This window comes from Onychostruthus taczanowskii, unplaced genomic scaffold (assembly GCF_017590055.1).
Source record: "Onychostruthus taczanowskii isolate IOZ18803 unplaced genomic scaffold, ASM1759005v1 scaffold13, whole genome shotgun sequence".
Classification (NCBI taxonomy): domain Eukaryota; kingdom Metazoa; phylum Chordata; class Aves; order Passeriformes; family Passeridae; genus Onychostruthus; species Onychostruthus taczanowskii.
Window position 1 is genome coordinate 3,746,983 of NW_024498462.1, and position 22,488 is coordinate 3,769,470.

General features: G+C 43.1%; 1 protein-coding gene across 1 annotated transcript; it reads left to right on the forward strand.

The window, feature by feature from the left end:
- The first annotated feature begins 425 nt into the window (after positions 1-425).
- VMA21 (vacuolar ATPase assembly factor VMA21) lies at positions 426-5,820 on the forward strand. The gene is made up of 3 exons (XM_041396735.1): positions 426-634; positions 2,207-2,316; positions 3,794-5,820. Exons 1-3 carry the CDS (start codon positions 426-428, stop codon positions 3,934-3,936), a joined length of 462 nt encoding a protein of 153 aa, XP_041252669.1. The 3' UTR covers positions 3,937-5,820.
- Positions 5,821-22,488: the final 16,668 nt, after the last annotated feature.

Here is a 22,488-nt window from a genome sequence, read left to right on the forward strand (position 1 = left end):
CCTCAGGCTTTCCATCTTCCCTTCCCTCCAACCCTCCATCCTTCTTGTTCCTTCATCCCTATGTTCCTCCATCCCTCAGTCTCTCCATCTTTCCATCCCTCTGTCCCTTCATCCCTGCATCCTTCCATTCCTCTGTCCCTTCATTCCTCATTCCTTCCATCCCTCAGGCTTTCCATCTTCCCTTCCCTCCAACCCTCCATCCTTCTTGTTCCTTCATCCCTATGTTCCTCCATCCCTCAGTCTCTCTGTTTCTCTTTCCCTCCATCCCTCAGTCTCTCCATCTCTCCTTCCCTCCATCTGTCTTGTCTCTTCTTCCCTCCATCCTCTTTGTCCCTCTTCCCTCCATCCTTCTTGTTCCTCCATCCCTCTGTCCCTCCATCCCTCAGTCTCTCTGTTTCTCTTTCCCTCCGTCCCTCAGTCCCTCCATGCCGGTCCCTCAGCCGCCGGGCCGGCCCCGCTGCATTACTCACCGCCGACCGCTAGGCCGCGCCAGCCCCATGGTTGCTATGGCGACGGCGGCGCCGCTCCCCGCGCATGCGCGGCGTTGCGGCGGCTTCCGGCGGGCCGAGGCGGCGGCGATGGAGCGCTTCGGGCCGGGCCCCGTGAGCGCCGTGCCGGTGGCCGAGTTCAGGCCGTGAGTCCCGGGGCGGGCGGGAGAAGGGCCCGGGGACGGTGGGGCGCGGGGAAGGCTGGGCCGCGGGCAGCGCGCCCGGCACCATGAGCCCGCGGTGGGGCTGCAGCCCGGAGCAGCCGCGGAGCAGCGGGAGGGAGCGGCGGCTCGGGCCGGAGAGCCGGAGCGGGTGGAGGAGGAGGCCCCCGGTTTGTCCCGGTCACGCTGCGGAGCCTGGGCCGCCCCGAATCCCGAGCCCGGAGGCTGCCGGCCGTCGGGGAAAGGAGGCGAGCTAGGCTGAGCTTATACACGAATGTTTGTTTTTGCCGCGTAGGGAAGCGATGAGAGTATGTCAGTGTAAGAAAAGTATTTGTCAGCAGTGGAGTTTTTAACTTTGGTAATAAGCTGGAGGTCATCTTACTCTTCTGTGGGTAAGTGTTGATAGAATGGTTTCTAATTTCCCTAGGGAAGTTTTGGATGCAGTTTTGTCCTCCACCCTGACAGTCCTTCAGGCAAACGCTGATAAAGGAAAAGAATTCGGATGTTTCTCTTTGTTTACACTGCCTAAATGGTTTGCAGTACATGAGCAGCCAGCAGTGCTGTTGGCTGCAGTGTAGAAGCTGTGCATAGCTGTGCATAGCTGCACATATCAAGAAGAGGATGAGATATTTTTCCCCCATTTCCACTTTTTTTTTCAAGAAAACCCACATATGTTTGTGTTTCAACGCCCTAAGGACTCATGTCTTTGAATGAGGCAGTCTTTGAAAACCAGAAGGGCATTGCCTGGCTTACATGTTTACTTCATCATATAATAGTCAGCCAGGCAGAGTGGGTGAGAACTGGTGGAAACACACAGCACCAGGCTGTGTGTGGTGTTTTGTAAACACAGCACCTGTTCTAGCAGGACAATTCAAGGAGACCCTACCAAGTACACAAAATTCCATAAGCCCTCTCTTGGCAAAGGTTTAGTTCTATGAAGGCAAAGTTTTGGTGTAGTGGGTCTGTGTTATGACTATTACTACACTTATTCCACCTTTCTTAGTTAAAAACTGAGAAATTATTTTTAAATAGAGGAAGGAGACCTAATAAAAGGGAACTTGGAGTAGTAAGCTGTTAAATTCATTTGGTGTACTTCCCTTTCTATCCCAGCCTGTATGATTTGTCATTTTCCTGGACTTCTAGTTACTTTAAAAAAAAAAAAGGAACTTGGCAAGTTTTAATGCAGGATACTGTCATATGACATGTGCATGTGTAACTAATATTAGATACTTAATAATTATACAGTAATACATTGATAAACATATTAAAATAACCCCTCTATGTTATAATGATTGCAAAGCAGTAACAGGGAAAAGTCTAAAGATTCTTTTTAATTTTGTTTGTGGGTTTAGACTGGCAGAATCATTACATTGTTTTGAATACTCTCATTTTTATTGCAGCCAACAAATGCATACTTCAAGTCTTTATTGCTTCCAAACAATACAGGTATTCAGTTCTTGAGAAGTAATCAGCTTCTCTTTGGAACAAGTTCTTGTCCTGTTTCAGGCATATATATTGTGACTTTCTTTTGTGTGTAACTTCTCTTATTTATTTCAGAAATGAGGGTTCATTAACATCAACTTTAAGAACGCTTCTGTTCTTCACAGCTCTAATGATTACATTACCCGTTGGGCTATATTTTTCATCAAAGGCTTATGTATTTGAAGGTAATTTTGTTTCTGCCAATTAGCTTTATTACTATTACAAAAATAGAGGAGAAGCACAATCCTCTAATAGCATCTTTGTTCTTTCTGTTTTGAATATTTGTTTCCATATATAGACAAAAGGTCCTGTAATGTCTAATTAGAACAGAAAATTATATAGAAGGTCAATGTATCTTTGCCTGCATTGTGGTCTGCAATCCAAAATTTGCTGTTTATTATACAATGGTTTATATTGCATAGAGGTGCATTGTTCCCCTTACCTAAAGGGTTTTTAACACTACCCTGCAGAAGACTTTTGTCAGAATCAACAGAGATATGTTTCCTGCAGGTATTGCAAACTAATCATGTGTTCGAGACAGAATAATGTTGTTTCTGAGGTTTATATTTTGCTTTTTGAAACATACGTCCATTTAAACAAGTTATATGCCATTTCAAATATTGCATGTGATTGCTTCTGGAACTTTCTTTTAATAATATTAAAAAAAAAAAAAGTATTATGGCTGTTTGTTTGAACAAGCAGCCATGTTGTAGTCCTGATTCTGCAAGGCTTTAATACTTACCTCCTGCACTTCCAGGAAGTTATCTCCTTCAGAAGTGGGGAGGAGGAAGGGAGAAAGCAGCTACTTTATGAGCAGTTTATGAGTGTGTAACAGCTATTCTGAGATGATTCTCCTTTGGAGTGTACTGCTGTATGTGGTACATGAAGGCTCAAAGGTTGTTAAGTAACTTTCAAGATCCCTTTTAGCTTTTTTTTAAATTTGAGGTGTAGCAAGCTGAGCTTTAACTTTGCTGTCAGTTAATGACAAGATCTGTTGGCACTGAAAGGATTGTCTTTGCAGGGTGATGCTTTTGAAGTGCTGTAATGTGTAGGTTTTGTTTGCTTTTGGGGAGACTTGGTTATTTTTTTTTTAATGAATTAAGGGAATGATATTTCAGAGTTTGGTATTTTGATATTTGAAAGCTTATTTTATATGAGATGCATTCATGTATCTTAACTGGTGGGGCATTTTTGTTTTGCAGTCTAAATACAGAAGGTCATGGTCTTCTAAATTCAATTGTTCTTCTACTGTTTTCTCCTGATTTAGTGGCAAATTATTACAGAATTCTCCCCCTTCTTCCTCCCACCTCTGTCCCCCATTTTATTGCCCCACAAAGAGAGTTACATTTAGGAAAAAAGGATGTTGAGGTTTGTTTGGTACTGAAGGTACTATCAGAAAAGTTGAATGTTGTAGATGTCTAAGCTGTTGGCATCAAATCAAGGTTATTTTATCTTAAATATTGAATACTGTAGTGTTGCTTTGCTCCGGAAATGGTTTCAAGGCCTTTAACTGTCACAATGAATTCTCACCTGTGCATCATTCTGAGCTCAGTCTTTTGATACAGGAGTAAATGTAACTTTGGTCTTTAGGGAGAATTGTGACTTGCCGTGTCAGAGCTCCTAGCTCATAACTAACATTGTTTACTTTCTTTGTTTCCTCAGGTTCCTTGGGAATGTCTGACAGAGACAGCTATTTCTATGCTGCCATAGTTGCTGTAGTCACTGTCCACGTGGTCCTTGCTCTCTTTGTTTATGTAGCCTGGAACGAGGGCTCGCGGCAGTGGCGCGAAGGCAAACAGGACTAAAGAGAAAATTGTCCGTGTCTGATGTCCACAGACTGTAACTCACATTTTTTGTGAGCTGAAGGAAAAGCATTCTTCCAAATGTGTAATACACATGCACAAAGAGGAGGCTGGTGCCTCAGTTGTGGTAAAAATAAGACTTGTGCTCATCTTGACTGTGTGCTGGTGTTTTCTGTAATGGTGATGGAAGTTGTTCTTTAGCCAGCTTGTGCTGTGTTGAGCTGAGGAGGCCTTAACTTGCAATTCAAGTGGAATAATTATATACTTTTGAAAAGTCCTGTAGCTACTTTTGCCATGCCTAGTATTTTTCTGACTTGCTCTGAAAATAATATTGGCGTGAAGCAAGCATTACATTTTCAAGGAATTAAATTGCTGTTTAAAAAAGCTACATTACTTACTACACAGCTACAGTGTAAAAGATGGAATTTCACTTTGCTGTGAATAGTTTCCTGATATATGTGTGTTGTGGTTTAACTCCAGCCAGCAATTGAGTACCATGCAGCTGCTCAGTCACTCACTGTGACCCCTTAGAGGGATGAGTAGGGGAATCAGGAAAGCAAAGAGAGAAAACTCATGGGTAAAGATAAAGATAGTTTAATAGGTAAAAGAAAAGCTGCACGTGTAAATGTGCTGGTTTTCAGTACAACTTCAAACCACAGCCCCATGGTAGCTATTACGAAGAAAACCACCTCTATCCCAGCCCAAACCAAGACAGTGGGATAGGCTTAATTAATCTATTTCTGTGTTTAGAAGAAATTTCAAAAGCAGAATTGTTTAGAAACTCAGGTGATGTCTCTCTAATGTGAAGTACAATTTTTTTTCAAATATATTTTTTATTGCAGTGTAAAATTCAATCTTTAATTTCCTTTTGGGAGGACTGGTATTATGCATTGTTCATCTTGCTCCTCTTCTACAGTGTATCCTAGTGATGCAAAGGAAAGGGCATAGCATATTTGTTGTATGTCTTTAGACAGGTATGTATCTCCTTGATCTTTGCTAAAGTATGCACTTGGATTTCCTATGGTAAAGCAGTGTCAGTAACAGTCATAAGCTGCTGTGATGGCTGGTAGGGGAAGGAGCAAGAGAAAACAAGCTGTAGTTGTCTGCAAATGGTGTTCTTTTTGAAGCACTGGACAGAAAAGTGACCAGATGGAAAATTGACTTCTCTTCATAACTACTTACTTTGTACACTGTGAAATGACACAGTATGTTGATTGTTTCCTTTTTTCCTTGGTTGTGCACAGAACTTCTGTAGTCAAACCTTAGTGAGATTTTTGTGCTGTTAGATAACATGAATTTCATTCCACTATTGTGCTGTTGTTAGCAAGCTTTTTAATCTCTGGCTAAAACATTTTTCTTGAAGTTCTAGCAAAGCAAACTTTCTTAACCCTGATGATGGCTTTTAAGCTGTTGTGCTTGAGGTCATTCTGTTAATTTGAATTTTCCAGTTTATTGTGTTAGTTTAGCCTTTCTTGGAAGTTTTTTGCTTAATTCAGGGCTTGGCATGGTTTTGGTGCTGCATGTGTCTGTGGTAAAACTTACATATAAGTGAGTCCAAAATTGGTTATCTGTGCCCAGTGGCTTGAGAATTATGTCCCCAAGCCTCATTCCTGTCTTGTCCACCCCAGTCCTAGGTGTGCACAAGCACATGCACCATGGCACACTAATGCAAGTCAGTTTTTACACTTTGTTTCTGCCGTGTTACCTGTTCTCATCCAGAGCCCCCTTGTCAGCTTGCTGCTGGCAAACTGGAGCATCTTCTCAGAGCACTTAAAGTGCAAAGTTAATTTGTACATGGGTGTATTGGCTTCCTGCTCTCCAGTGTGTGAAGTGTACGTTGTGGAACGAATGCTGCCTTTTAATAAAGACCTACCCTGCAATACAAGATCCAGTAAACAATATGTGCTGAATGCTTTTTGAATAATGTCTTCAATATTCCACACATAGAGTACGGCTTAAAGCAAATACATAGTGCTGCTCAATAGCTTAGCTTTTTATTTTTAATTTTTTATTCACAGTGGAGAATAAATGAAGAGTTACACTTATGAAATAAAGACGTTTATTTGGTACTAGAAGACAGTGGCAGAAAAAATGAGTGTTACAGAAGTCTAAGATGTTGACTTCAAGGGGAACACACCTGTTATGCTACGTCCTGTGCTATGTCTATTTTATGTTTCATGTAGCAGAATCCCTAGACACAAAGTTAATTTCCTAGGGATAACAGGAAAATAATTCCTTGTTATAACTGTTTAGTTAAAAAAATCTGACAAGTTTGGCCTCTGCTGTATGTACAGGCACTATAATGTCTCAGCAGTTGGGGGTAATGAGCTGAGCATTAATCCATCCATTGGAATATCTTTGAAGGTAATACTTTGATCCATCACAACATTCCTGGTGAGAAAAGAGGCACTGCCTGAGTCTGCACAGCCAGAGCCAGGTGCTGGTTTGATGCTGCCTGTGCTTCTGAGTGGGAACAATCCCTCGGGAAAGGGTGCAATGAAAACAGCCCGTGAAGTGTTGTCCCCTTGCAGCCCAGGGAGGTCCGGGGGAGAATTCTCTCCCCTCCCTGCTTGCCAGCAGAGAGGAGCCTCATTGGAGCAGTCTGCTCCTGAAGCACTGCACCCTGTGGAAGGAACCCACACTAGAGCAGTTCATGAGGGACTCTCCTGAGCAGGAAGGAGGGCAGGAACAGTGTGTGAAGGACTGACCACAACACCCATTCCTTGTCCCCCTGTGCCACAGTGGAGGAGGTAGAGAACAGGAGTAAAGTTGAACCTGGAAAGAAGAGAGTGCTGGGATGTGAAGTAAATTGTTTTATTTCCTCTCACCCTACTCTGATTTGATGGGTAATAAATTAATTTCCTCAAACTGGGTTTTTCACATTATTGTAATTAATAAATTACTTCCCTGTGCTTTTCTCAACCCAGGAGCCTTTTGTTACATTTTCTTTCCCCATCCAGCTAGAAAGGGGAGTGTTAGCTCAATTTTGATGGGCATTTGGTGCCCAGCCAAGGTCAAGCCTACCACATTTAAACTGATAAAAGTTGTGGAGATTTTGTGATTTTCTATAGAATGGTGATGTAAACTTGTTAACAGTGTGGTATTCTAAAATGGTACCGTACACTTGTTAATTTTACTACTAGGAATGGATTTGAGACAACTCTTAAAAAGACAGCTAGGAAAACTGTCTGCATAAGTCCTTCAGTACTTCACAGTTGCCTCTCACTTAATGGTCTATCATGTGCTTGCATAGACTGACAATTAGTTTAGCTAAAGCAAGCAATTGTATCTCACAGTGAGCAAATACCTTGAGACAGATTTTAGCAGAATTTTTCCAGAACATTTTCCAAGAGTGAATAGATAGTGAGTTGGGAAGTGGGAAATGAGTGACTTTTCATTAGTTTTTGTCTTCTGTACTTAATATCTGTTTTTTCAAATGCCTGCAGGACACTGTGGTGGTAGGTACCCAGCCTGTGACTGTGCAGGTGAGCTTTGGTTTGTGCTTAGGGATGCCTGACTAAACTCATTATTAACTGCCTGCACTGAGTAACTGTCCAGAGCAAATGGTGATGATGGTGATCATGCTGCTAACAGGAATTATCACTGATGAAGGCATATGAACTTGAAACAGTCTTTATAGTATATTTGAAACAAAATAAAACACTTGCATTGTAAGAAAGGTCCTAGTAATAATACTCAAAATTAAAAAAACAGGACAAAACCCCAAGAAAACAGCCAAACACAAAAACAACCATACACTCCAGGAGGCCCAAGCTCCTGTGCTATTTTCACCCTCAGGCAGAGGGCAGGCTGTGCTACCTGATGACTGATGGGCCAGAGGAAGGTGTGGTCCTCACTGAGAAATTACATTCTCACCTAGTGCCTTGGTGAACAATAAAATGTTTGATGTTACTGCATGTTTGGTGGGTTTTAGCCTGCTGTGACTACTGTAATTCAACAAAACGTGCTTAGGCTTCTGACAGCCCTTGAAGCTGGACAGGGTGTACTGAGAGCATCAGGCAGGGGTGTGGTTGTACTAGTTCAGGTGAGTAAGAGATGAGAAAACAAAGGGCCCTTAAATAACCAACTGAGCCATACATTGTGGTATTCCAAAATACCACATTTTGGGTATGACAGATGTAGGTAGGGTGCAGCCCATGGGGCAAGAGAAGAAGGGTCCTGTGAACAAAGGAGGGAAGATGGGTTGAGGGCTGGAATGTGCTAGCATGGCTTGATATGTGATGGCAGAGGCACCATATGTTTTGTTTGGAAATGTTTATTCCACTGTTCTTCAAGGGATTATGCAGAACCATTGGTCTGAAATATTGAATGTAAATAATACAAAATGGTAAGCTAATTCCATTTTAAAATTCCAACTAAAGTTGTTCATAGGTTGACAGCTTTGCTGTGTGAGATCTGGGACATATTTATTTACTTTGTCTTGTACAAACCAGCATTGTTACTGGCTCTGAGTCATCTCATAGGGCATGGTCAAGCCCTTGGAGCGTAAATATTTCTTCAAAAATACCAAAGTATTTTCATATACCAACTGCCACTCTAATGTTTCATTAGCTCCAATCAACTGTCAGTTTAAGAGTAATACAGAAGCTGCTTGTTTGAAGGTGACAGAAAGCAGAGCTTCTTGTGTCCCTGTAAGAGGAGGCCCTCAGGTGCTTGAGTGGGTCTTGCAAGAAGAAATTGCTGTGTGATTCAGGGCCCCCACAGTCATTCTGTTATCTGAGGATACACCAGTGTCTGAATTTCTGAGCTGTTGGCATAGAGCTTGATTCTCTTTGTTAGGAGAAACACAGTGTTGTGTAACAATGCTGAGCTGTAGTTGGAAAAGAGGAAATGGAGGTGAGCTCTTGGGACTTGAGCTCTGTTTGAACCTAAGGCAGTAGGAAAAGGGATGGAGAAAATGCATGTGGATCCTGTAGAAAGCAGCTTCTTTAGGTGCTGGTCTCCCAGTTCTGAAACTGAGACAATTGAGGTCCTGTTTCAAAAGGCAGGGATACAGACTGGGAAGTGTTGTGGGGAAGGATGCCCAGAGTGAAGAGATAGGAAAGTTGAGTAGTTAATTTGGTGACTGGCTGGCTGAATGCCTGGGATGGAGATTTTTTTTAGTGCAGGTTTGCTGTGATGTTTCACAACCCTTCTGTCCTACCAGCTTTGGATGGCTCTTGCTGAGATGATTCCCCTGTCAGCCCACTGTTTGGAGGGGTGATCAGGAGCTTACCTGCAGCTGTGCTCTTAACACACTACAAACTGCTCACAGGCCTGCAAAAAAAGCTGTTGATGCTTTTAGTTGCCACATGAGACACTGCTTTAATAGTTTAAGTGGAAATGGCCCAGGGCATAGGCACAGGGGGTATGTTATTAATTAAAACTGTTTCTAATTGAAGAAGGATTTATGAGTGAGAGTAATAGCAGTCAGAGATTAAGAACAAACACTTCTGTGGGTGTGGGCCCATGCTGCAGGCACAGTGGAGGAGATGTTTAATACCTTTGCAGTTCTTCATCCTCAAGATGCAGTTTTTCTTACCGTGCTTAAGTCATTAATGTGGCTCTGTTAATGTTTGAGATCAGTGGAAGTTTGGCTTCACAGCTGGAATGCTGCTCATTTCAGGGAATGAGTCTTTGGTGTGTAGGTGGTTTTGTGTCTGACTGAGAAGACAGAAGATCCCACTTTGCTCTCAAACCATGTCATACTTTGAGCCCATTCCTAGAATAATTCCTACAGAAGTAGCAAGTGTTGGGTGATTCTTAATGTGAAGCATTATGATAGAGCATAGAGTTTCCTTTACAAACTTATGTTATGTCTGCAATGCAATGCTTTTTTCTTCAGAGTCAAGTATGCCCTCACCAAAAAATTCAAACCACAGGGTATTTTGATGATCTGGGTGTTGGAACTATTTTGATGGCTGTTTGTGTTAGGTGCAGCTACTTGTTCAAATGGGGAGTGGCTGTAGCTCATCATCTGCAGGTTTTGCCCAGTATCCATGAGACTTGGGTGGACACCAAATCCTGTGTTTAATAGAGATTCCTCTGCTGGCCTTAATGCTTAGAGGTTTCAACCCAGCTCCCAGTTTTACTTAGTGAAAGCTGGGCCTTGGGTTTTCTATTTGAATTATAATGGCCTCTTTCTATATGATAATAACTGACTGATCATTAAGCCAGTTCCTTTATTCCTATCTAGCATTTATTTTTAACCTGGTACAGTTCTGCAAACAGCAGCAAGTCACTCACTCCTTTTAGTACTTCTCCCTCTTTACCTTTCCTTAGTAAGTGCTTTCCACAGAAGCAAATATTGCTGTAGTGAGATATCTCTTATGATCCCTAGTTAAGATAAGGTTGAACTTTGTAGGGCAAGATGAAGCTTTCATAACACTTGATAGGTATTCTGCTTTCCTACCTGTGTATTTTCAGAATTGTTTGTTCTATCAGCTCTGATACTTAAGACATGAAAACAGTGATTTCAAAGGAAAAATTTTCCAGTTTTATAGACAATTCATGTATCAGTTATCTATTTGTCATGGGCCTTTGGGAGGAGTAATTAACAACACCAAAATAGCAGCATGTTTCTGTGTTGTCAGATACTTACTAGGTTCAGAACAGTGGTCAAACAGTGGTTTGAACTCTGTGGTCAAATGTAGTTTTATTTTCACATATTACATGACTCAAGAACATGTAAGTACACTGAGTAGCATTGGCAGTGGGATCCAAGGTGCTTTCACTTCTCCAGCTCTAAAAGAAAATACATTGAGCCTTTTGGTAAGGAAATCTTAGAGAACTCCTCAGGAATATGTGATGGATGCAGCTCTTCAAGATGCTTGTCCATGCCAAAATGCTGTGTTGCTTTACATCAAGCTTATGCAAGGGATTCATTTGGAAGGAGAGGCTTGGGAACTTTCTATCTCAGGTCAGCTGTGCTCTAACTGCATGGTCCAAATTGCTGTTTGATGGGATAAATGATTTTTGTGTGGTTTTTATGGACTTCGTTCAAAAAGTGAACAGGTAATTAATCTCAGCAGGTAATTCTGCAGAGCACCAGAACTAATTTGCTGCAGTTCTATTCAGTTACAGATGAAGCAGTGGAGTAATGGGTCTGATTACATAAGCATGAGCTTAGTTGATCATATCTGTGTGTGGAGATAATACATTAACTGATTGACCAGTAAAGCAGATGAGAGTAATTTATTTTGTGTTGTCTCCTTGATTTGGGACAAGACAGTTTTCCTTCAGTTCAAACTCGGCAGTTTGCTTGTCTCAGAGATTCATGTACAGACGGATTGACCAGTAAGAGGAATTGGTGTGTTTGTAGAAGCCAGTGTGCTGCAGATTCCTGTGAAAAGCAGGTAAGGCTTTGCATCATAAGGGAAGTCCCCTTGCCTGCAATCCTGGCTTTTGGAGAATTAACAAGGACTGGTCCTGAATCAGATGATAATTGAAATGCAGAAAATGAGGTATTGGAGATAACTGTGCCAGGACTGCTGTGGTTTGGGTGGGTAAGAAGACTTATCCATCAGTAACAGAATGTTAACTGACTCTTCTTTTTCTCATTTGCATTCCTAGCACTGGCAAATCAGTATAAAGCCATCATTTACTCTTAACAGTCTTTGAAAAACACAATCTGTCTGTAATATTTCCTCAGGAAAAAATTCTGCTTTAAACTAGGCTTTTGAGACTTGGTACAAATTTAAGCTGCTTTAGTAAAAAAAAAAAAAAAAAGAGTTTTTGGATAAAACTGGTGTTGTTGTTGATGGATTTTTCTCTCCAGAATTTACTGCATATTCCTTTTGTGCTGAAAACAAAGGTGAATATCAGAATACTGTATATGGCACATTGTACAGTATCCATATACCACTTGCCTTGCCTGTGCTGCCTGCTCTTCTTGCAGCTATTTCCAAAGAACAGGGTAGGATCCAGCTGCACTCCATCTGTGAGTGCACAGGGAGAGCTGGTCTCTGTCCTGAAGAAGTCACCATACAGCAAGATCAGTCTGGCTAAAGGGATTGCCAACAAACAGCAAATGTGTCCAGGTGGAAGTGTTCCGTGCATTTGGCACAGGATGGCTCCTGGAGCTGTTGGACCTGGCCTTGGAGCTTTGGCACATCTACCCTCAGAGAGGTAAAGAGATTGACTTTGCCAGTTGTTTGATCCTGGCAGATCACAGGATCAGAACTGGAAGGCAGGAAGGGGAAGGGACTGGAACTTGAATTTTTTACCTACTGTCAGCAATATCTGCTATCTGCTACCACCCATCCACAGGGATTTTCTAGAGATTTTTTTCTGGTAAGAACTTGAATCAGTGGATACCTGGACTATTTTACCTAATTCTGCATAGCTTGACGCTGTCTTCAAGATCTGCAGACATGGTAGCCTATGCTTTCCTTTCTTGTTGGTTCTTCTGAATATTCCATTAAATTCCTGTTTCAGTGCTTTTTTGCTTTTGTTCAGCTGGCTTTAGTCTTTTCTGGGTTTTCTTCAGGTATGCCTTTTCCCTGTCTCATAATTTCCTTCCATATCTAAAAACTTAAAGTAATAAGAAAGGCTCATTGAAATTTGCACACCGCTGGAGGATGGTGCTGCACTTGAATGGTGCCATTCCATTATCTTTTCAATGGTGTTAGTGCTGGGCTTTTGCCCTGCTTCACACTCCAAGAGCATGTCCCTTCATTTAGCCACAAGGTTCAGCTGGGAATGAGTTCAGTGGTCAGGATGCAGAATATGCATATGGTGCTATCCACGGTAAGGCTTAGCATGAGAGAGGAAAATGCAGCAGTGAGCAAATGATAAAGGAATTAAACTAATATACATTCCCTATTTTATCATGTATGCCTTGGGGTATGTGCATGTCTTAGTCTTAGCTCTAAGCAGTGCATTGTTTGGGAAAGTACATTCAAGCATGACTAATCTGCGTTTGTCTCCCTCTCCCTAAACATTGTTTCATTTGAAATGTTTTATTTCTCCGTATTTAAAGAATATTCTTTCATAATGCAAAAGCTATTTTTCATTTTTCTAGAACAATTGGTTGAAGTGTTTCTATTAATCTTTCTATTATTTAAACCCTCCTATCTGCAATACACAATAGAAACGAATTTATTTTGTTTGAGACAAGCTTGCTTTTTATCCTACAGAAACAATGACTCATGAGATTCATCCAACCCTCATCTGTATTCCTCCCCCAGCTAATAAGTTAAATGTGAGTTTTGTGTTTGTATTAAAAGACAGCCTGTGCATACCTCACCAGGGAGCTTGTTTGAACATGGAGTTCACAAGAGGAAAATTCCTTGCCACAGTAAAACTGCTTCATTGGGCATTACGGAGCTTTGCAAAGTTTGCTCCTTAAGTGAAGAAACAGCATTAGATTTAATTCACTGCTCACACAGTGATCCTAGTCTGGTGTGCACTTCACCAGGATGCTAGAAGTTTTGTTGTTCTGATACAAGAAGAGACTACAGAAGGCAGAGACCTGTAATGCTTTGTCTTTGGGCCTGTTAGTCCTGCAGATGGAGAACACCAGGATGTATAAGATTCTGATCTAGGATAAAAACACCCTCTATTTTCATTCTGAAACAGTCCTGCAAATGGTTGTGCTGGTCTAAGGAGGGACTGTGAAGGATGGGTGCAGGTATTTGTAGTTGGTGTACGTGCTGAAGCCCCATGTGGTGAGGAGACACCCTTAGCTGGAGCTGACTCCACATTAATGCAGAGAAACTTTTTAAAGCTGGAATGAGGTATGGGCTTGCAACTCCCTGGTGTGGATGGACTACATGGGTTTAGCTGGGAGGAAATAGACCTTGATCAGTACGGTTCACTGCATGAAAAATAGTGAATTTCTCTGCAAAGCTGTGGATTTTGCATTGGGCTTTTTTAACTGAGCAAAGTCTTCTGGACATCCAAGTACTTCTATTTGGTGAAATCTGGAGAGGAATGCAAAAGAAGCTTTCCCAAAGGAAATTTATATCCTGTACATCAACTTGTTCCTGTTTGGACACTGCTCACAAAACACTACCTTGCAGATATTGGGATAACTGGTACTTAACTAAGAAAAGACTCTTGAGACTGATTTTCTAGGAACAATAAAAACTTCACACATAATTATCTCCTCCCTTCACTTTTCCCTAGGGATGGCCTGTATTTGCAGAGGCTGTGCAACAGACATGTCTATTCTCTTTGCCAGCCAGAGCTAAAAGCCTCTTTCTGTATAACCCTAAGGCCAGGCTATCTATGGATTCCTGTTAAAAGGGTTTTTGAGATATTGCAGTTCTTCTGTTTTCCTGGAACTCTCCAAAGCAATTGTGCTTCTGTGAATGGAGTTCTTGATAGGTGAACCTGCAGAAGTGCAAGTGACTCTGATCTGTACAGCAAAGGGTTAAGAAAACATACATCTGCAAAACTGAAAGATGAAAAGCAACCTAGACCATTAATTTCACGTTTTCTTACGGAGAAAAACGCTTTCAGCAGATAGAGCATGTGGGAGGAAGAAGAAAAACACCACCACTGGCAGAACTGGGAAGTTGACCAACATGTTGAAGCTCAGAGATTGAAGGCTCCAGAGGGTAATTCACACTCCTGCCTTACAACTCAGTCAGAATTATGGTTGCAAGTGCAGTGAGCACCAGAAGCTTACATGAGAATTCTGCCAGAAATATGTTGGGCAGCTCTGTGAATAGACAAGGAATGTCTTTAGTTTGACAGGTAATATTTACTTTCTCCCATCCCATCTCCAGATAACTGCAAGAGAAAAATACTGTGACTCACTGCAGGCCAGTAGGCCAAGAGAGATTTTTACATTTCTCTGACAGAGTGGATTTCAGTTGGCTTTGATGGTCATGGTTTCACGGGCACTTCAGCACTAGGACTGACCTAAGATCAAGTCAGGCAGGGTTTTCTTTTGAGTGGGTTTCTCTTGGCTGTTATTGACAGCTTTCCTTAATTTGATTTTCATGAGTGATGTGTTGATTTGACATAGTCCTATGCATGAGCTGAATGTAATATTCCAAATTTAAGACTGCAAGGTAAACAAATTCCCAATGCAAAAGGCGGTCTCAAAGACTTCCAAAGCCTTCTCATGATGAAAGTAATTTCAAAGTAAAAATCTATGTGCTGAAAAATATTTAATTTCACAGAAAAGTAATTTAAGCAGCATGTATTTTGCAGTTTGATGGTTTCCATACAACACAGTATTAGTTTCCTTGTTCATTTGTAGGTGTCTGCTCATTAAATAAGATTTTCTTCAGAAAGTGTAGGGGCTGTTTAAATGCTTTAGGGGATGAGTATATTTATTATGAGCTGATAATCCTTGTAACTTGTTACATTAAAATATAAATGGATTATATTTCGATGAGAAGCATGAAAGTGATTACTAAACTGTGGAAATAAATGTGTTAGAACCCTAAATAGTGTAATAATCCTCTAAGGGGAAATTGCACCTCATTCATTTATAATGGTATTGTGATTGGCTTTGTTTTAGTCCAACTTTTGAGTCAATGCTTCCATGAAATTCTCATGACTTGCCTTCCAAAATGACATCAAAGACAAAAGGAGAAAAACAGTCTTGACAAAACCAGGTCACTACATCAGCAAGTGCAGAGTGGGCTGAGCAGCTCTGCTTCCTAAATCAAAGCCTTGCTGCAGGAGCACGGCTGTGCTCCCATTAGTGTGTCACAAATGCCGTTCTCAGCAGTGAGGGACCAAAAAGTGTCTCAGCTGCAGAAAACAGGCTGAAGGCTTTGGCCAAAGCCTGGTGCCTATCTCCTCAGAGAGCTGCTATGCTGAAATGAGGGTGTGGTGGTCCTCAAGGTACGGCTTTTGGGGGATGTCCTGGTCCCAGCTGTATTTTGTAGCCAGGAATGCACAAGGAATGAGGGGGAGTAGTGAGTCCTTTGTGCTTAAATCAAGCAAAAATCCCAGCAAGGGATCTGAGGTGTTCAGCCAGCCATGTTCTTCCAGAGGTCCTTTCATAGTCTTGGCCAAACTCCCAGCTGTGGGAGAGACTGAGGGTTTTCTAGAGGATACACATCTGGACTGTGAGGGAAATGTATGGGCCAGAAGCCTACCTCAGTCTGCCTTCAGAGCCAGGAACTGTCAAGAAACCATCATCTCCCTCTCCTGCCTCTGTTCCTGTGTATCCCCAGAAGAGCTGTCCATCAAGGGACAGACAGGGAGATTTGAATAAGCACACAGGACCATGCAGGCTGCTTTGAAATTGCCATTTTGTCAAAATAACTCCATGTCTGGATGTCTGCAGCGGTGGGGTGGGACCCAGAGTACACTCCAGAGTAGGACTCTCCTCCTGGATCCCATGTGGCTGTATCCTCCAGGCTTTTTTGTAAAGGGCCAATATAGTGTCTATAGCCAAAACTCAACAGATAATTATAGCTGGCAGGGCTTGGTAACTAATGTCTAGTGCAACCTACTGCAACATACTGCTGCTTTACGTGTGTTTTGTGCAAAGTGGAAGTGCTGAGGTGTGCTCGTTTGCTGCTGTCTGACGGGGAGAGGGTGACAAATCCTACAGGAAGAAGGAAATGTGCCTCCCATATTTTGGGTTTTTAATTAAATTAAATGCAGCAGCAGAAATGGCAAGGTGCCAGGGCTTCTCCTGCGACTGAGCAAGCACTTTGCACAGAAGGGAACCTGGGCACAGGAGGCTCACACAGGTGTCTGTGTTCAAGAACAGCATCTGTTCTGGTTAACAAGCCTCACTCTGTGTGGCTGATTTCCTTAATGAAGAAAAGATCTTCACCTGTGTCTGTGACCATGTGGGTGCCAGGATTTGGTGTTTCCACATGAGTAGCAGTAACAGCCTATGGTATCTGGCAGGTTTCACTTAAGCCATCCAACAGCATATGCAGCAAATGCTAATGGAAGCCACATGGCACAAGCTTTGCTCTTTCTATGGAATACCTCAGAGAAAATTTAGCAGAAGCAGAGACCTGTCCTGGGACTTGGAATGTCACACTGTGCAATGGCTCCTGATGGAGCTGCTGCTGCCTGCTGAAACCTGGAGGCAGCACCTTGGCACAGGCATCCCAGGTTTCAGGTGATGGAGCTCACAGAGAGGTTCAGATCAGCTGCCTCTCCCTACACCCTTCTGATGCCCTGCAAGGGCTGCAGGGGCATGGAGAGGAGGCACCTGGGCATATGGGTCTGTGTCCCAGGGGAGGCTGTGATTGTACAAAGCAAATGCCAAGCACAAGCTGGCATCTGCTCTGACTCAACAGGTCATCCAGAGGAGGACATGAGGGAAGGAAAAGAGAAACTTACTTTTTTCATATTAGGAAGACCTGCCTATCTTTATCTCCATGCAAAATAGATGACTTCTACCACCTGGGACTTCTCTGTGTAGGATTTTGAGCATAGCAAGCTAATAATGACTGAGTCTTGTTGGGGTTAAAAATGGAATTCTTGCTTCTTGGTGTAAATAGGAAGCGATAGTGTAGCATGTAGGAGATCTTTAATCTTCTAGATTTATTACATTTTGTAGGATTGTACTTTTTTAAAGCTTTTTGTTTCATCTTGAGCACTAACGGAGGCAAGCAGGTAACTGAAGGGACGCACAGGGCATTTTAATGGGACTTTTTCCTGAATTCATCTGAAGCCAAGCCCCCTCTGACCACAGCCCCACCCTCTCATCTGCATTTCGTAAGGGTATTACCGCTGTAATTAATAGGACTTGTATAACAGTACCTAATTAAACTCTGATCATATAGTGTAAATTTAACTTGATTATCATTAGCCTCAGTGAACTCTGCAGGAGATTAATCCCTGTGATTCACTCAGCAGAGAGAGCAACAGCAGCAGCGCTGCGGAGGACCAAAATATTGGTGAACAGCAATGCTCTGTGCCCCCAAACCCTGCAAGGTAGGTCTGGGTACCAACAGCAGCACCGGTGCTAGGGAGGGGGTGGGACAGGAGTCTCCCCATTTCCAAATTGCTTAAAGCCACTGGAATGCCAGCAGGCTTCTATGGCGCCGTTCTTAAAATCACTGAATAAGGAGTCTGTGAGAGGATTATGGCTTACATAAGAGTTTTATGTCTGTCCTAAAGCTACAGCCCCTATGCATTTGTCCACTGTGTCTGCCAGTGAGTCATAGACACCAGAATGTCCTGAATGACGACAAGCCACATTTTGTTTAGGATTATTACAGATACAGGACCTGGTCCCAGTCTTATGAAAGCTGATGAGGTTTAGTCTGTGGGAAGAGAGCAGAGGCAATAATGATATATTTCTTTATATTAATTCCTGCATGTTAAAATGCTGTATACTTTGCTTGTGCACATTATGCTGGAGAATTCTTTGCTAAAAAAAAAACAAGTAAGCACTCGGTAAAATAATGGGTTTTTTTCTGTTTGTAGTCCTGAAGTACAGGGCATGGGGTTTGTCCTGTCTTTGGCTGAACACATCTGTTTGTTTGCTGCTAATAATAGTTTAATCAATGAGGCTGATTCCTGCATATTCTCTGTCTGACAGTAGCCCAGAAGACCCAGATGACAGCAAAAAAAGGTGTTCTGTATATGCCACTATTTCATTCTTTTTTGTTGTTGTGATGTTGTTGCTTAATTAACAGCAAAGAGAAAGTTTTACTCCTGTTTGCATGAATGGTCACATCAAACAGTAGAGGAAAATCTAGGCCAAGCTGCTTTCAGTGGGCTAAGGAACATTATACCACTGCACCGCTTCCTTTCATAGTCTTAATAAACATCAGGCACCTTTTGAACTTTCTTTGAAACCGTTAGTTTTGCTTTCCACAAGTAGCCCGTAGCCCACCTTGCCCCCGGTGTTGTTAGGAGCACAGCTGTTGTCAGGAGCTGTGTCCGTGTGGGATGGGAAGGAGAGGGATGTGCGCGGGGTGCATCCTCGCTGCCTGCAGAAATGGTGCTGGTTATGTAACGCCCTCGCTGGGTAACGAGGTGAAACTCTGTCAACTCTTCTGCAGGAGCTTGCAGAGGGTTTGGGGCTGCTGGCTGGCTGAAGGGTAAGTCAGGGACGTGTTCCTCAGGGGGGCTGTGTGTCGGGGGGCACACGCAGGTGTCGGCGTGTGCGGTGCTGAACAGGGGCTGCAGCTTTAGTGACTGAGGGGTCGGTGCAGGCAATGGTGCCCCTCAGCACCTCACCTGAAATAGATCATTTTAGAGTATTGCTACTTTGTGAAACAGCTCTGTAATTTGTCTGTGCTGTTTTTTTCTGGTTTTGTCTAACATGTCTCAAACACAATTAAAAATAAGCTGTGCTAAAGCCACAATGGCTTTCTTTTAATAGTGGTAATAATATTTCGTGAGAGAAGGCTGTGCTCAGGCAGTGAAATGCTTTATGTCAAATGATCCAGGCTGCTGTTACTGTTCAGAACGTAACTTGCTGTGGCTTTGCTGTTCTCCTTTGCACTTGCTATTTTTTCTTGCACTTGTAGACTTGTACCTGTTTGCAGCACGGTTGCTGTGTTTGCTTGTCCGAGTGCAAATGTTCATGTTAACTGGTGAGTGCATGCTGGATAATTGTGTCCATGACTGCTGGATGTCCTTGTCTGTTTTAAGACTGGAGCTGTAGGTCTGGATGTGCTTGCCCCTGTTATGGAAGAGTTGCTCATACATGTAGCACTCTCGTGGAGCTACTGTCAAACGTGCGTCTCAGAGCAGAAAGCAATCTTGGTTTGCAGCAAGATGAACAAAAGGAGTGCCTGAGCTTTTCAGGGTTGTATTGTGGAAGCTGTGTTTGCACTGTAAGTACTGTATGTGCTTCAAGTACCTGAGAGCTACTGGGGGAACTGGTTCCCTTACAGAGACAGAAGGGCTGTGAGGAGGGGCTGTGCATCCACAGCACAGGCAGCTGTGAACTCAAAAGATTCCAACAGCGAGAAACAGAGCCCAAATGAACCTAAATAAGCAAGGGATCTGAATTATTCACAAACAGAGAGGCTTGTTCTTGAACAGTCAGGTGTCTGAATCCAGAGCAGCCTCAGGCCATGGGACTGGCATTGTGAGGGTGAGCGTTGTCCTAAAATGAACTGTGCAACAGAAAAATCAGTTGGTATGAGATAGAGGCTCATTTCCCCTGGGACTGAGAATCTCTTGTACTCAATTTTTAGACTCTTTTTGTTACTGTCTAAAAGGCACTTGATGTCACAATTCCTGTCAGTTTGGCTTTTGCATTTGTTCCTTGTGATATTCAGCTGGAATAGCAACCTGCCAGGGCCCACATCCTATAGTCTACTTCATCTTTGTTCTCTTTCTCTTACTGTGCTTGAGTCCAGTGGTCCCATAGATCTGGCTGGTCTCTGACTGGTTGTGTGGCCTTTGTGTGAGGAGATGAGTGTAAACACAGAGGCTTAACCTGAGGGCAGTCTCCCTCTCCAGAACCAAGGACTGGTTGCCACGCCGGACCTCGGGGGTCATGCATAATCAGATGTGTGGTGGCCACTTCTCTTGCACCTCCCCATTTCTAGGGCTTGTGGTGTGTTGCTAAAGCTTTGCAGGGAGCAGCTCCCTGATGTTTTGTACCCCCACCCAGGCACCTGCGAGGGGTGTGGCGCGGGCAGCCGGGGCTGTCAGCCACAGTCCAGGACCCAGACCCCAGGAGGGGAAATGAGCTGATGAAATCTCATCTTGGTGACAGGTGTGGCATGTAACCATCTTTGCACCAGGGGAAGTGGCTTCTCTGTGCTGCAGAAACACCCTGTCAGCTGGGAGAAGTTCAGTGGCTCCCCCAGCATGGCAAAGACAGCAATGGGGTTGGGGCACCCAGTGCTGCGAGCTCCCAAGCATTGTGTACATCAGTGAAGACAGGCAGAGTGCCATAAGTGATCACATGTAGAGAAATATCCCATAGCTGCAGTTTTTCTTACATGATCACTGAGGTGGCTTTGCTTTTTGCTGGTGGCTTTGCAACTTTTGCAGCCCCACAGCTGAGCCTGCAGGGTCCCAGTTGCTCTCTACAGATGGTAAGCCTTGCCCTACGTGTCAAGCAGACTTCTCTGTGCACACACCTGTATTTAATTACCATTATGAAATGGTAATAAAAAATCTAAAATGTCATTACAATGTGGAATGGGGCTGGGATTTGCAGTCTAACTGCAAGCCTCCTGCTGGCAAAACTGCTCCAAGTTTGTCTGAACTCTACTACTGGACAGTTGTTGCCCTCTGTGAGCTGCTTTCTAAGCAGGCTGATGTGGCTTGTTGTGTTTGTCACTGACTTGCCCAGATAAGTTGGTGTCAGCACCTCTCCTGAGTCTTTCCAATGGTGGAAATTCTGCCTGGCTAGAACTCCTACCAGCCAGATGGCTCAGCAAGGGCAGTGCTAGGCATGCTTTGCCCAAGGAGTAACTTCCTTCTTGAAGGAGAGTTATTTTGATGTAGACAAGGGTCATTAGGACTGCACTGATCCCTGATGCTGGTACCTGTTCTGAGGATGGTGCTGATCCCACCTTACCAACGTAAAGCTTTTCAATGCACTTTGCAGTAAAATTACTCTCTGGTGTTTATAAACCTTTTAGGGTATTAAAATATCCTTAAACCCTATTGTGTTTCTTGCTTTTGCTTTGAGCTGGCCCAGAGCTGGGCTTGACTGGCAACTCAGTCACTGCTTGCAGTGTAAGTTCCTTGGGAGGGGGTGATGGATCCCTGCCCTCTCCCAGTCCTGGTCCCTGCTGCCTTTGGTGCAGGCTGAGCCCTGAGAGTTCAGCTCCAAGCTGCAACCAGTGACAGTGTCCACATGGAAGCCTCAGCAGCAGGATCAGAGCCACATTCCTCAAAATGACAAGTAAAATAAAGGCTTTTATTCTGTGGGGAGGAGAGGATAAGAATTATTTCAAATACTCTAATAAACTCCCAAAGTAAACATCTAAATGCTCTTCCATTTCGGTGTAGCTCTTGGAAAATTTCCCAGGATGTCTTTAAAGAGCTCACTGTAAAATAGTGGGATGCTCTTTTCCCACAGGTGTATGTTAAAACAAAAACATTTCACTTTGAATTATTACAGAATTACCTGGTCTTGGGATTACTGTGAGGAGCTTTTGGAAATCATTCACCTGTGCTGTGTTATGTGGGAAGTGCTACTGCTGTGCAGGTTCATGGTTTGTGTAGCAGGGGAGGCAGAGGTTCAGAATGTGATCTTGCCTGCCTGGCTTTAAATGGGAAATAGGGGGTTCTTTTTCATGTAAATGTAGGGGTTCTTTTTCAGCACTGAAATTGGTTCTGTTCTTTAACTTTTTAGCATAAAAGGGGAGGGCTTACTACAAATAGTAGTATTTTGCAACAACCTCATGGACTATACCAGTTTTTTTTTCTAGCTGAAGTATTTTGTTGCAGGAATCAACACAGAATTACTTCCAAACTTGTTTTAACATTGTAACACAAACACCTGTACATAGGAAGCAGAAGTCTTCCTCTTCTTTTGCATCCTTCTCTGTCTACCTGGAAGAGTGGTGTGGTCCTTACCTGCTGCCACAGAGCACCTTGGAGAAGGTGCTGAGCCCTGTCAGGGAAAAGGACATGCTGATTCCTTGGGGAGCTGAGCCCAAGGCACACCAATGAATTGCATTGTTTTCATTGACT